The following is a 15,802-nucleotide window of genomic DNA, read 5'->3' as shown; positions in this document are numbered from 1 at the left end:
GCGTGAGAGATAAGACCAGAACCCCTGCAACACAGTGCCTCCGATTCCCATCCTCATAAGGATACCACGGCTGATGGTACTGAATGCCACTGAAAGGTCTAAAGTACCTGATGTCGGTGCTAAGATGGAGATCATCCACTAAGGCGACCATAGCAGTCTCAACTCCATATCCTGCTCTGAAGCTGTTCTGAAATGGGTCAGGGAAGGGTGAGTTGTCCAAAACCACCTGGAGTTGGAAGGCAACTGCCCTTTTGATCTCCTTGCCTAAAAAAGATTAGAAACTTGTTTATGATTATTAGTGACTGAAAGGGTTTTTCAGAAGTGATCTAATCACTGTTTCTTTTAAACAAGATGGAAAGTCCCCTTCCCTGAGAGATGCATTAATAATATTTACTGCCCCTACAGAAATCTATGGTGTGACTATAGTTGGAATAGAGTCGTCCTCCTGTATTCATGGCTTTGGCACTCACAGTTTTGATCATTCACAAGATCAAGGCTGCCATGTGCATGTGCACTCCCCTCCCCTCCATCCTGCTCTGTAATTAGTCCAGCTGAACCGGCTACAGGGCGACAAGGAGAGGAAAGAGATGCAAGTGTGCATACTTCTCTCCAACCCCTCCCTGCAGCTCTGTAATTGGGGGGGGGGGGGAGTTATTCGCGAAATGGTCACATTCGCAAGGGTCCTTCACCCCAATCCCCATGAATACAGAGGGATGATTGTACTTTGTATACATCTGAGATATTATCCACCCCTGAAAAAGGATTTTATGGAACTAGAAACAGTAAAGGCAACCAAAGTAATCAATGGGCTGTAGAAACTTCCTTGGGAGAAAACAACAACATTTAGAGCTCTTTAGATTATATAAAAGTAAGAAGAAATGTGCATAAAATTACTCATGGTATAGAAAATGTGGCTTGGGAGATGTTATTTTACCTTTCCCATAATATTAGAACCCAGTAATCTACTTTATTGACCTTTTTATTGGTGGAAAGAACAAAAGAACAAATGAAATTATAAAACCAAATTGGATAATAATACTATCTAGAACCCAGTAAGTTGCTTCTACTGATGTAATTGCTTCAATCAAGGGGAAGAGGAGATGGGATTGCCTTTCTCCCTCACAGCTAATCCTATAATCTCTAAAGCAGTGGTTCCCAACCTTCCTAATGCTGCGACCCTTTAATACAGTTCTTCATGTTGTGGTGACCCAAACCCATGAAATTATTTTTGTTGCTACTTCATAACTGTAATTAAATAGGTGTTTTCCAATGGTCTTAGGCGACCCCCATAAAAGGGTCATTTGATCCCCAAAGGGCTTCCGACCCACAGGTTGGGAACCACTGCTCTAAAGATTGCTCCTGAAGGCTGAGACACCTCTTGTCCCCTGAGCCAGTTTTCAGGTAGCTTGGGGATGGGAAAGTGGGGTTAAATCAAGATAGCCATCAGGAGCTAAAACAATCTGGGCCTTCTTCCTGATGTTGATTCAGCCAGCCACCTTTTTCCTTTCTGCTGTACCTATGCCATTCTCCCTGGTCATTTCTGTTCCATTGCTGACTCACCAAGAACCAACCACATTCCAAAGGTAACTGCACTGACAGTTGATACAGACAGAATTCTCCTCCATCTCCATCTCACCAACAGCCTCACTCCCATGTTGTTTCTGGCCTTTACAGAGCTATCCCAGCCAGAAGGAAGATAAAGGTCACCTGGAGGATTCTTTCTTCTGACAAAGAAAATGACTATTAATTGTGTTCAGCTGATGGTGGTGATCATATGGAGTGTCTTCAGTGAGTCTTCCAGTCATAACCTGCCTCTCGGGTTTAGATACGCTTCTTATAAGGTGACTATCCCAAAGAAACTGACTCCCAGACATGGACAACAAGACTCCAAGGATGTCAACTACCTGTTGCAAATTGAAGGGAAGAGTCATGTAATGCATCTCAGGCAGAAGAGGAACTTTGTCCCTAAACACTTTCCTGTCTTGACATATAGTAAGAAGGGGAAACTCCAAGTGGACTACCCATTTATCAGGAATGACTGTTTCTACAATGGTTTCATACAGGGTGATCCTCATTCTTTGGTGACTCTCAGCACTTGCTTAGGAGGACTCAGAGGTCTGTTGCATTTACAAAATGAGACCTATGAAATCGAACCTGTCCAGGCATCTCTTGCCTTTCAGCATGTAGTGTATCGGCTGGAAAAGAAAGAAGGTGACAGTCATATGATGTGTGGGCTCACAGAAGAAGAGCAACGTCATCAAGAGGCCATGGCTCCAAATAAAGAGGTCTTAGCAATCAGAGGTTCTGTAGGAGAACACTGGTGGGCTCACACCAGATATGCAGATATCGCAATTGTGGTAGAACATCAACGTTATATAAAGTTTGACAGAAATCAAACTTTAACAAGTTTACAAATTCTAGAGATTGTCCATACAGCAAATACATTTTATAAACCACTCGGTATTGTTATATCAGTAATTGGACTGGAGATCTGGTCAGAAAAGAACCTTATAGTGATTCCCAATGAACTGAGTTCATTGCTAGATAATTTTAACATATGGAGAAGAAAGACACTAAATAAACATCTACCAAATGATGCTGCTCATTTAATTGTATATAAATTTTATGGACAGACAGCTGGTTTGGCATTTACAGGAACTATCTGTAATTCCCAATGGGCATCTGCTGTCGAAGTATACATTGACTACAGTGTGTCCTTTTTTTCTGTTCTGTTTGCACATGAATTAGGACATAATCTTGGCATGAACCATGATGGAGAACACTGTACATGCGAGCAAAAATCCTGCATTATGGCTGCATTTCCAGAGGATGTTGGCCAGTTTAGCAACTGTAGTTATATTGATTATTTCAAACATAGGAATGCTCATTGCTTATTAATTCCTACAGATCCTGGTAACAAATTCAGATTCAAATACTGTGGCAACAAAATAGTGGAAAAAGGAGAGCAATGTGACTGTGGCTCAGAAGTCCAATGTCAGTTGGATCCATGTTGCCAGTCTAATTGTAAATTTCATTCTGGTGTTGTTTGTAGTATTGGACAGTGCTGTGCCAACTGTCAGTATCGTCCAGCTGGTACTGTCTGCAGAGAAAGGGTTAATGCCTGCGATCTTCCTGAGTATTGCAATGGGACTTCAGAGTGGTGTCCTGAAGATGTCTACATACAAGATGGTGCTTCATGCAATGATGATGCACACTGTTATCATGGGAACTGTGCTAGTCACAATGAACAATGCAAAATGCTCTTTGGCAAGAAAGCCACAGTTGCTTCAGAGGACTGTTTCAGAATAATTAATGTACAGGGTGATCGCTTTGGCAACTGTGGTGTTAAGCACGGAACTTACAAGAAATGTAAGACTAACCACTTTCTGTGTGGTCGAATTCAGTGTGACAATGTGCAGAAATTACCTACTCTGGAAGAAGACAGCACTATAATTCAAACATGCATTGGCAGCAGTCAGTGTTGGGGTACAGACTACCACCGTGAAATGGGAAGAGTTGATATGGGAAGAGTGAGAGATGGCACTGGTTGTGGCACTAACATGCTGTGTATTGACAGACAATGCAAAAACATATCCACCTTGAACTATGACTGTGATATAAGAAAATGCCACAATCGGGGAATATGCAACAACCGCAAACATTGTCACTGTGATTATGGCTGGAGTCCTCCATACTGTATAGGTAAGGGCTTTGGTGGCAGCATTGACAGTGGACCCACTTCACAAGATAGGAGTGTTGTCATTGCAGGGACTATTATAGGAACACTTATTGTCCTCACAGCAACTGTTTTATTGGGTGTGTATTTCAGGACTATGTTGAGATATCAGTTCAGAAGATTGAATTCAATTGTCAGTTCAGCAGACTCAGCACTGGAAGGAAACACCGGTAGATTACAGAACTGAAAAATACACAATGTTTTCAAAAGGAATACTGTACAAGATGAAATAGCAGTTACTAATAGATGAAAACATCTACTGTATGTGCAAGATTTCCATTCTTTTTAAATACTGTTTTCGATTGGATTTGTCTCATAGTAAAATCTTGCACTTATCTACAGGAAAGAAGTTTTCTGCTATGTATAGGAAGTTGAGATTGCTTCAATACTTTATCACAAAGAAACCTCCCCCATTATTAGAATATGAGAAAATTATCTTCTGAAAAAGAAGATTACATATTTCAAGCAAAACTAATATTTTCAGATAGGAGGACAGACATTCACATTGTCAGCATTAGTACAGATGTTATTTAATAACTGAGATTCATATTATACTGTCTGTCTGACAAGAAAGTCACAGCCAAATCGCTTGATGCCAGGGAAGTAAAACATTATTGTAATGAAATAAACAGCTATTTCAAAATGACCCTGATAAAAGTGGTTAAAAAATATAATGATGATGCAATATAAAGCAATCTACAGGAGTACTAGCATAAAACTGACAAATGGAAAGCAAAGTATAAATCAATCAATCAATCTCTCTCTCTCTCTCTCTCTCACACACACACACACACACACACACACCCCTATAAAAAACTTGAAATAGCATTTCAGAGATGTTTTTTCTGGTTCCCAGAAGGATGCATTCAGTTACCCCCCCCCCCCCACCCACACACACAGAGGGAAAGATTATAGTGACTATACAAACAGAAATATTATAATATTATGGCATTTCAGTTTCAACTTTTTTTTAACTCCTCAAAATGTAATTAAGCTACACACAAGTTAGTATGTGTAGAATGCAGAAACTGGGTATGCAGAGATGGGTGCAATTAGGTGTTACCTTCTAGGCTTGTATCATGTTATAAGGATATTAGAAAGACAGAAGAACATTTGGATTTATAGATCACCTCAAGGTCTCAGCCAAGATCTGATGTGGGCAAAGTGACCCTCTCACTGCTGTTGGTCTGGGCTCCCAACATTCATTACCACTGGTTATACTGAGTAGGTTTGATGGAAGGTGAAGTCCAACGACATCTACAGGGCCACACTTCCCTCACCCTGATTTAGAAGATAACACCTAACATCTTGGAATATTCCACATTCTGCATTCTCTGCCACATTGGAAAGAGTTTGCTTTAATTCAAAGCAGCTGAAGAAGGCAGAAGTAAAAACGTTTTGTGTATTTCTGCATTGTCACCTTAACACATACACACACAGTCTGAAATGTACCATCCAGTATTCATGTAAAATTACTTCAGAATCCATTTATGTAGATGATGTATCTTCCCATGGTGAATAATTCTTTACAACTAAATCCTTATGGAAGGGTGGTTTATTAATTCCTTTTTCTTGTATCTGCGTCTGGAGAATATGTATAATTCTTTCATTTACATCCTCTGTATTCTTTGTAGTGAAAATTCATTTGCATGAGACAGAGGCATCAACTGTGTTAGAGAAGCCTCAAAGTTTGCAAAGTAATAATTTTTAAAAACATCAGGTGCAGGGGGGAGTGAAGTGGGGGAGCCACCAAAGAACAACTCAATAAGGTCTGGACATGTGCAGTGGCCACAGAATACTGACTTGGGTTGTCCATAACAAAAAGTAGGTGAGGAGACAGAATAAGTATATTGGAATTTGGAAGAGATGTTCAGAAGCATTCTGCCATCAAGTATTTTCTTGGGGTTATACACGCAACACTTAGGCATTTATCACACTGAGTTTTTTGGAGGTTTTTGCGGCTCTGATCTGACGTGACTGCAGGTCCAACGATGCGAATTAACGTCATAACGTGAATGTGTTATCAGATGCAATTCCTTTCTATGGGCTCTCCTTCCGTGGCGCTTCCGCAGTGACTCCTCATTTTGATGAATTTTGAAAAAAAAGTGAATTCACAGTATTCGCTTCCAAGCTCCCTTCGATTTCTCTCCGAATTGATCTGGTGTGGAATGTAACTTTGCTTCTGCTCTGGTACACCACCGCAAACCCCCTCCGGGTTGCAAATTTCTCATGATGCAGCACTGCAATTTTCTCCCATTTCCTTTCAGTGGTCCTTTCACTTTCAGGGCAACCGAGGGGGGGGCATTGTTTGCTCCATTGTTGTTGTTGTTGTTGTTATTATTATTATTAAGCTTTATTTATATAGCGCTGTAAATTTACACAGCACTGTACATACATTCTTTTAATTAGACGGTTCCATGCCCTCAGGCTTACAATCTAAGAAGACATGACACAGAAGGGGAAGGGAGTGGAGGATGGAGCCAGATGCTTTCTGGGAAGGGCTCAGTTGCTTTGGGGAGGCCTGATGGGATTGGCCCACCCCTCTCCCTCTGGGGGAGGGCTATGGTTTTCTTCCATTTCCTATCACCCCACCTCAGGTGCACTTCCCAGCCGCTATGTTGGAGGAGGTGTGTTTGTAGGGCAACTCATTTTTTTGGAATATATACATGTGTGTATGTGCATGAATGTGAATATACAAATATGTCTATCTGTCTGTCTGTCTATCTATCTATCTATCTATCTATCTGTTGAAATTGCTGAAATGGAAGGGAAAATAAAAAAGGGGGATGAAGAAGACACAGAAAGATTCATGAAGAAAATATTCACGCAATCATGCAATTATGCGAAACAGGGTACAAGAACATGCACCCCTTTTTGCCCCGGAAATGTACAAGGTCACGATGCGTTCAAACCCTCACTGAGCATGTGCAAGGGGTCGATTTGAATTGTTGAATCCCAACAGTGTGGTAATACAATTTGTACTCACTCTGCTTTGCTTGAATCCGCATCACGTGACTTGCCTTTGGATTCGATTCCCCCTCGATTCGGAAGGGCAACAGAAGGGCAACCAGGTGTGATAAAACATTCACGTTATAACGTGAATTTGCATAGCTGAACCAGGAGTCACCCCAAATCTGAGCTGCAAAAACCTCCATGTGATAAACACCTTACCACTCTCTCAGGTCCAAAACACACTGCAGAAATAATTCAGTTTCAGACTGCTTTAACTGCACAGGCTCAGTGTTCAGGAATAGTTTTGTGAGACATTTAGCCTTCTTGAGCAGAGAGCTCTGGTGACACAATAAATGACAATTCCCAGGATTCCTTAGCACTGAGCCAGGGCAGCTAAAGTGGTCTAAAACTGGATTATTTCTGCAGTATGTTTTGGATCTCAGACTTAAAGTATAGCAGTGGCAAATTCCTTGGAAAAAGTGTTGCCAAGAAACTCCATGACAGGTTGCTGTAGGGTTACCATTAGTTGGAAGCAACTTGAAGGCACACAACAACAAACAACATGTCTATTGAAGGATGGGTAATCTTTAATCATTATCTGATATCCATCTGAGACATTCAAACTTCCATTAAAACATATCATCAAAATGCTGTCAGCTATCAGCTGTCCTTGAACAGATGTTGCCATAAGTCATGCACTCATATTAATATACTTACAGAAATCTTAAAGAATTACATAACTTAAAAAGATCCTAGATTTCTTTGCAGTCAGATGCACTGGGCTACAAGGGATACCTGGAAGGTTGTTTAGACACATGGTACTAAGAGTGGTGGCTCATAAACTAATACTAGTCCCAGGTCCAAAACATGCTGTAGAAATAATCCAGTTTGAGACTGTTTTAACTGCCCTGGCTCAGTGCTAGGGAATCTTGGGAATTGTACTTTATTGTAACACCAGAGCTCTCTGATCAAGAAGGCTAAAGGCCTCACAAATAAAATGACAGTTGCCAGAATTTCCTAGCATTGAACCAGGGCAGTTAAACCATCTCAAACTAGATTAATTCTGCAGTGTGTTTTGAACCCCCGATGCTAGTCCCGAAAGAGCTTCTAGAAAAGAAGTGAACAACTGTAGCCATCACTATCACCCCCACAGTGTATGACAAAATGTTGAATGATAATGGCTGTGCAGCCAAATTAGGGTTTCTAAGAAAAGAAAGAAAGAAAGAAGATCAACATGCTTGGGAAAATTCCAAGGATTTTATACTGTAAACTGTAAATCGTGCTACAAAGGCAGTGGCAGCAGTGGAACACAAATCATGCTGCTTTGTTTTTAAAGGGAATGCATTTTTTCTATGCAACCACTCATAATTATACTCCCTCACAATAATGTGGCATTTCATCATACAGCATTTGATCATAAAGGAAAAGTCCAAACCAGTGGGCAGCCTCCTACTGACTTCTTTTCCACTGTCTTCTTCTTTGTGGCAGAAAGTCACAATAAAGATTATAAGTGTGTGTGTGTGTGTGTGTCTTTCATTAACTGTTAATGTGTCTTTTCATGGGGAAAATGCAAAGTAATTATTGCAATATATTTTTCTCGTGGAGGGGAGGAAATGTTACATACACTGTAATGTGATGCAATGCCCTTCTGCTAGCAGTCTTCTCTGGTGCTGGAAGCCTGCTTTGGAGAGCTTCCTAGGTCTCCAGAGCAGGACCTCAGGGCACATAGGGCTGAACTGCTGTGAACCGCATATGACCGGATTGTATTTATTTGACTGGGGTGAGGAGCATTTTAATCTTGTAGACTAGCCCCAAGTCACACTCTCTCGTCCTCACTGAAAGGCAAAGGCCCCCCCCCCCCCCCCCCGAACACATCTTGCCGAGAAAACCTCACCTTGGGGTTGCCATGTCGGAAATGATTTGTAGTTTTGTGGCATTGGCATATTGTGATTTGGCCTTCTCTGTCTTCACTGTTCAAGGAAGATTCGACTGCCAAATCTCGTCATCTTCTGTAGTGAGATGTGGGCTGGGGAATCTTTATAATTCCTTGGGAGTTGGGAATAAAAGACAGGCCTCCTTGACAACATGTCCATTTTTCTTTCATGGATTTCAGAATTACACCTTCGTAGGCTTCTTCACTAGGAAAAGTGGTTGAAAAGCATAATGGAAATAATTGAAAGTGATACAGTCACCAGGTCCTCACATTCCTTTGAGATGGTACAGAGGATGGGTCCCTGTGTGTGTGCCTTCAAGTTGCCTGTCGACTGTATCCGTTTTCAAAGAGGCTAGTGCTGCTTCAAAAGCCTGCAATACACACACACACACACACGGTAGGCCCAATACAGGTGTCACTGTTTTGAAGAAGCCAGCAAATGTCTGTGACATACATTTGTGCATTTTGGTTGGCCCAGTAAAGGTATCACTGTTTTTGAAGAAGCCAGGCCAACTTCAAATGCTTGTGACAAAAATATTTGGTTGGGCCAATTCTGGTATCACTGTTTTTGAAGAAGTCAGGACAGTTTCAAACATTTGCAACATGCATTTGTACATTTTAGTTGCCCCAGTAAAAGTGTCACTTTTTCGGAGAAGCCAGTGGAGCTTCAAATGCTTGCAATAAAAATATTTGGTTGTCTTAGTGAAGGCATTGCTGTTTTCAAAAAGGCAGTGCAGCTTCAAATGCTTGCAACAACAATATTTGGATATCTTAGTGAAGATATCACTGTTTCTGGAGACACCAGTAGAGCTTCAAAAACTTGTGACAATAATATTTGCTTGGAGACTTGCTATCTCTGTTCTGTGTATTTGGGACCTTATTGTACAGCTTTATGTATGTTTGAGACAGCCAACATGGCCTAGCGGTTTCTATGGTATGGTGACTCTGGAGGCCAGGTTTTGATTCCCAGGTCAAGTATGGAAACCCACTGGGGTGGCCTTGGCCCAGTCGCACTCCCTCAGCCTCAGATGATGGTCAATGGCAACCTTGTGAAGTTGAAGGCTTTCACAGTTGGCCTCCATAGCTTTTGTGGGTTTCTTGGTCTATGAGGCCGTGTTCTAGAAGAGTTTATTCCTGATATTTCACCAGCAGCTGTGGCTGGCACCTTCAGAGAATGCAGGCACGGAAGAGAGCGGGGTATGCTTCAAATGCTAGCGAATTCTGGGATATATATATATATATATATGGGCAACTATGGATGCCGGCCGTGAAAGCCTTCGACTTCACAATGGCAACCCTCCTCCTCCTCCTCTGAAGAAGAAGAAGAAGAAGAAGAAGAAGAAGAAGAAGAAGAAGAAGAAGAAGAAGAAGAAGAAATCTTGCCAAGGAAACCCCCATCTCAGGGGTCGCCTCATGAGTCTGAAAAAACGATGGAGGTCCTCACTCAGTCCAACGACAAACTAAAAGGCATTCATTCCCCTCAGAGAGAGAGAGAGAGAGAGAGAGAGGCCTGAATGAGGAGGGAACGGAACCAGGCCGCAAACCAGAGCAGCAGCAGCAGCAGCAGGACTACCATTCCCAGACGCCTCTGCGGCCAGGAGGCCTCTCGCTTCCCGTCGTCCAGGCTGAGAAAAGCGAAAGCGCTACTGCTGCTGCTGCTGTTTCCCCGGCCGCCTTTTTCACCTTCAAAGCGTGTCCTGAAGAAGGAAGGAAGGAAGGGGGCCGATCCCGGTTGGGAGGCCGGAGCCTCGTCTGAGGGGGAAGCATGAACGGAGGCGTGGAGGGCCTCCTCTCGGAGGAAGTCATCGATCTCACCAGGGGACCCTCAGGTACTGCGGGGGCCAAGCCTGGCAGGAATAATGCGGGTTGAGGCCGCTTTAAGGCTGCATCCACACTGGAGAAATAACCCGGTTTGGTACCTCTTTAACTTTTTGTCTGGCTCTTTGCTATGGAATTCTGGGAGGCTAAGGGCCTTGTGAAGCTACAAATCCCTGGATTCCATAGAGTGGAGATACAGCTCTTGCATTTTCGACAGTGTAGGTCAGTGATTCGCAGACCTTTGGTCTTCCAGGTGTTTTGGACTCCCAGAAGCCTCGGGCGCCTTGGTCGAGTCAGGAATTCTGGGAGCTGAAGTCCAAAGCACCTGGAAGACCAAAGGTTGGGAACCACTTGCATAGAGGCACCCAATGGGTGAAGGGAATGAATGCATCATTTCACCTTGACTCCAGAAGGAAGCTTTTGCCTTTGCCTTTGCCTTCCCTTCCAAAAAAGAGGAGAGTGTATCTGAGGATGGTTGTGACTCACTTTGGAGACTAAGGTCCAGAACACACTGCAGAGGTCACCCAGTTGGAGACTGCTTCAACTGCCATGGCTGCAGGATTCTGGGGACTGTAGTTTCTTGTGGCACCAGAGCTCTCTGACAGAGAAGGCTAAATGGCTCACAAAACTACAGTCCCCAGAATTCCCTAGCATTGAGCCAAGGCAGTTAAAGCGGCCTCAAACCGGATTATTTCTGCAGTGTGTTTCGGACCTCATTCTGCATTAATTTTACAGTGGAAATTTCTGTTTGCGCCCGTCTCCCCAAAGTGAGCACATGGAAGTTGCAGTCCTATATGCACACTTGTACATGTATGTGTCTGTCTGTCATTGGCAACTTATGGCTACCCATGAATTCCATGGGGTTTTCTTAGACAAGGAATACTCAGAGGTGTTTTTGACAGTTCCTTCCTCTGAAATACAGTCTGCTGTGCCTGGGATTCATTGGCAGCCTCCCATCTACTGTATGTACAGTACTCAAGTATTAGTCTGCCTCTCAGGCACATATGTGATGCTGGTCTCTGGCACATTGTGGAGAAAATCCTGCTGGTCCCCACATGAAGCAGCTTAAGGAACACTGATCCAGATGTGGTTGGTCTACAACTCCCAGCATTTATCATTAACTGTGCTGGCTATGGCTGCTGGGATTTGCAGTCTAACAACATCTGGAAGACTATAATTTCCAATCTCATGTTTCTGCCTTCTTTCCTCTCTTCCTCAGCTCAGTAAACTACTTTTTAAAAATCGTTGTCTTTGCTGTGTGGTAGGAAGGAAAATGGGAGAAACAAACAGTTGTTTTACTGTCATCTTGCTTACAGTTCATGTGTTTTTAATTAAATTAGTTAACCAAATCATCCTTTCATCCCAAGAAGAGTGAAACGCAGTTCATCGTGGCTGGTTTTGTTTTTCACAGTCCTGATCATTTTGCTGTCTTAGCTTCTTTGGTGTTTGGTGTTGCTGGTGTTGGATGCTATCTTATATTAATAAATTAAAGAAAGCAATCCTGGGGGAGAAACTAATTCAGTGAAAGTGTAGTATTACATATCTGTTTTTGTTATTGTCCTTCAAGTCATTTCTGACTTAAGGCAGCTCTAAGGCGTATCTATCATGGGGTTTTCTTGGCAAGATTTGTTCAGAGGAGGTTTGCCATTGCCTTCCCCTGAGGCTGAGAGAGTGTGACTTGCCCAAGGTCACCCAATGGGTTCCCATGGCCGAGCTGGACATCTAACCCTTGTTTCCAGAGTAATAATCCAGCACTCAAACCACTATACCACACTGGCTCTTAGTATTGCCTATTACGATATGTATACATATACTCTGCCTTAAATATGCGTATTTACCAGGTGACTAAGTTAACTAAATACCTTTTGTTTTTAAATCTTCCAAAAGGAGCCAATGTGGCGTAGTGGTTTGAGTGTTGGACTACAACTCTGGAGACCACGGTTCAGTTCCCAGCTTGGCCATGAAACGCACTGGGTGACCATCTCAGATGTTCTCAGCCTCAGGGGAAAGGCAATGGCAAACCTCCTCTGATCAAATCTTGATGAGAAAACTTTGTAATAGGTTCACCTTAGGGTCTCCATAAGTCGGAAGTGGCTTGAAGGTGAACTTTTGCACCAACACCCCTGAAAAAACTAAAACCATAAAATCACTAAGCAGCATTATATCAGAGAAACAGCACAAAACCAAAATGGGATAACGAAAAAGGTTTTCCTCTGTCACCAGTGACATCTAGTGACAATCTGAAAGCATTATGTATAACAATGTTGTAGGAAATTGCCAGTTGGTTGTAGGCAGCCATGTGTTCTATAGTTGAAAAAATATATGCATGTTGAGCCTCCCTTATTAGAATTTTCTAATCCGAAAGACTCTGAAATTGCCCACATGGGTGGCTGAGATAGTGACACCTTTGCTTTTTGATGGTTCAACATACATAAGCTTTGTTTCATGAAGAAAATTACTAAAAATATTGTGTATAAAATTACCTTCAGACTGTGTCTATATGGTGTATGTGAAGCATAGATAAATTTTATGTTTAGACTTGCGTCCCATCTCCCAGATATCTCATATATATATATGTAGAAATATTCCAAAATCTGAAAAAAATGCAAAATCCAAACCACTTCTGGTCCCAAGCATTTTGGATAAAGGATACTCAGCCTCTCCTTTAAAAAAAATAAGTTTGCAGCTGACGTCCACTGAATAACCACATGAAAAAAAGAAACTGCTGCTTCGATGGGTCTCTTTGGTATGGCCTGATGTGTATGTACATATATAAGATCTGATTTAGTGTATTAATTCCCCCTCCCCCCAGTACATACCTAGTTCTTTCATAAGTATTGTTGGTTTACTATGGCCAAGCTATTTGTAGTACACTCAGATTAGGTGGAGAGAGGAACCTATACAGATAGTGATTACAAGATATGAGCCCAGAGAACGATCTGTGCATTCAACATTCCTGAATCAAGAAATCTCTCAGTAATTTTACACTAAATGTAAAAGAGATGCATATAAAGAAGTTAAGTTCTGATCTGAGTTTCAGTCTAATCAGTTAAAAGACTGCCTGTAGACTTTTGCAACTCTAAAAAAACTGTAATTGGCTAAGTTCTACAGTGGGTTTTGGTATGCAGTGCTACTGGAAATTGGCTATTCTTTGCTTCCCTTTTAGTGCTGCACACCTCCAGGGTACCAGAAACCTATTCCAGAAGTTCACCAGCTTCCCAAAACAGTTTTCATGGTGCATGGGAGCTGTAGGAGGAACATGGGATCTTTCAGAAGCAGTGAGATATAGCAAATCTGGATTCTGACTGTTTGCCCCAGAACTGGAAATGACAGTTGTGGAGCAAATATTAGTGTATGTTTTGTCCTGTGAAAGCCTCACTTTCTAACACTTTAGCTGTTTTTTTTTTGGGGGGGGGGGTGCTATTACACATGTAACACTTTCCTTTTGGTATTCCTACCTTTTATCTTCTCAAGTTTCCTGGAGTCTTACTCTTTATGTTTATTACATATAAATTTCTATGCTGCTGTTTAGTTCACTTGTCAACATAGCTCTAAACTTTGTATTTGCTCTGGTTTTTAGGCAGATCTCTCCCCCCTCTCCTAAAAGAGTCTTATTACTTGTTGTATTATGTGTCACTCAAAACACATACAGCAAGCATTTTATTTTATATTAAATATATGTAATTGCATTTTAGAGTGTTAGTATGTTATGCTGGTTTGAATGTTGGGCTAGGGCTCTGGCAGATGGGTTTAAATCCTCGCTGAGCCACAGAAAAGCACTGGGTGACCTCTGGCAAGTCACACTTTCAGCCTCTGAGGAAGGCAGTGATAACCCCCTGCTGAACAAATCCTTCTAAAACAGGTTTGCCTTAGGATTGCCATAAATCAGAAAGGGCTTAAAGGCACACAATAACAGCACCAAAATTTAAATTAATTAATAAAATATAATAGTCTTAAAGATGCTGCTAGATTTCTTTTCCCCCTTCCCTTTCTCCCTTTTCATGATTTATTTTAGCATGAGCTTTTCTTGATTTTAGTTCTCTTCTTCAGGCACACTGATGGATTTAATATCAAACCTCGTGTATGTTAGCGGTTTACATAGTTCTGGAGGTGGGATCAGAACATGGTGGCACAGTGATTAAATGTCTGTACTGTAACTGCTCACTCACAAACTGCAAGGTTGCAAGTTCAATACTAGCCAAGGGCTCAAGCTCAACTCAGGCTTGCATCTTTCCAAGGTCACTAAAATGAGTACCCATCTTATTGGGGGAAATTAACTTACATACATTGTAAACTGCTTAGGGAGTGCTTAAGTGCACTGATAAGCAATATTGAAATGTACCTGCTTGCTATAACAGGGTACACAATGATGCAGTTTATGACACTGTCCATATACCTTTGAACAGTTTTTGTCTGTCAGGCAGGCTGGTACTTATAATGTGTAAAAGCAATGTACTGTATCCCCTTACTAAGGCTGCATCTGTGTTGCAGAAATAATCCAGTTTGACACCACTTTAACTGATGTTGAATTCTCGGAACTGTAGTTGGATTTGGAACCAGAGTTCTCTAACAGAGAAGGCCAAATGTCTCACAAAACTACAGTTCCCAGAACTGCATTGAACCATGGCAGTTAAAGTGGTGTCAAATTAGATTATTTCTGCAGTGCAGGTGCCGCCAGTGAGCCAGTGCCCTTAAAATCAGACACTTTTCTAGGAAAATTCTTTTCTTACATGCCTAATTGTCAGATCATATGTATTAATATGCGTAGTCTGCCAAGAAACTGTTGTCTCTGTGCATACCTCTGCTCATAGACTGAATGTATGAATAGACATATTTATACATTAGAAGTTAGTATTAGAGAAAAGCTTTGATACTGCCAGTGGGTAGGGTTGCCATAAGCCGGCTGGAGGCGGGACAATCCCGGGTTTTGACCACTAGGGGGCGTCCCTGCACGGTTTCCTCCTTGTCCCGGGTGGACGAGGTTGCCTTTGCTGGCCCTTGCAGAGCCTCGCACAGGGCTAATGAGGAGGACTTCCTCCTCCTGAGGCTGGGGCTGAACAGCCCGCCCCTTCTCCAGGCCTGAGCCTGTGAGGGCTGGCAGGGGGCGGGGCTGTTCCAGCCCCAGTCTGCCCCCATTGGCCAGCCAGACTCAGGAGGAGGAGCTCCTCCTCTGTTGGGCTGGGCTGCAGCCAGAGGGGAAAGGAAAGGGCCATTTCCTTTGCCCCTTTTTGGTGCCAGGGAGGAGGAGGATGAAGAGGAGGAGGAGGCAGTACTGTATGTATTTTTTAAATTGCATTTTTAAAGTACATTTTTAAGCTGTATTTTTAAATTGCATTTTTAAGCTGTATTTTTTTAAACTGTAT

General features: G+C 42.2%; 2 protein-coding genes across 2 annotated transcripts in view; both read left to right on the top strand.

Moving 5' to 3' along the window:
• The first annotated feature begins 1,760 nt into the window (after positions 1-1,760).
• LOC121919061 (disintegrin and metalloproteinase domain-containing protein 20-like) lies at positions 1,761-4,102 on the top strand. Its single transcript, XM_042445266.1, has one exon. It carries the CDS (start codon positions 1,761-1,763, stop codon positions 3,921-3,923), a length of 2,163 nt encoding a protein of 720 aa, XP_042301200.1. The 3' UTR covers positions 3,924-4,102.
• Positions 4,103-10,224: 6,122 nt separating this feature from the next.
• Positions 10,225-15,802, top strand: part of LOC121933945 (synaptojanin 2 binding protein) — a 21,136-nt gene continuing 15,558 nt past the window's right edge. Inside the window, exon 1 of the mRNA XM_042473929.1 lies at positions 10,225-10,450. Within this exon, the coding sequence (XP_042329863.1) occupies positions 10,387-10,450 (64 nt within the window). The 5' untranslated portion in view covers positions 10,225-10,386. The remainder of the gene's footprint in view (positions 10,451-15,802) is intronic.

Source organism: Sceloporus undulatus, chromosome 1, assembly GCF_019175285.1.
Source record: "Sceloporus undulatus isolate JIND9_A2432 ecotype Alabama chromosome 1, SceUnd_v1.1, whole genome shotgun sequence".
Classification (NCBI taxonomy): domain Eukaryota; kingdom Metazoa; phylum Chordata; class Lepidosauria; order Squamata; family Phrynosomatidae; genus Sceloporus; species Sceloporus undulatus.
The sequence above is the reverse complement of the archived record's forward strand: the minus strand, read 5'-3'. Positions and strand labels throughout refer to the sequence as shown.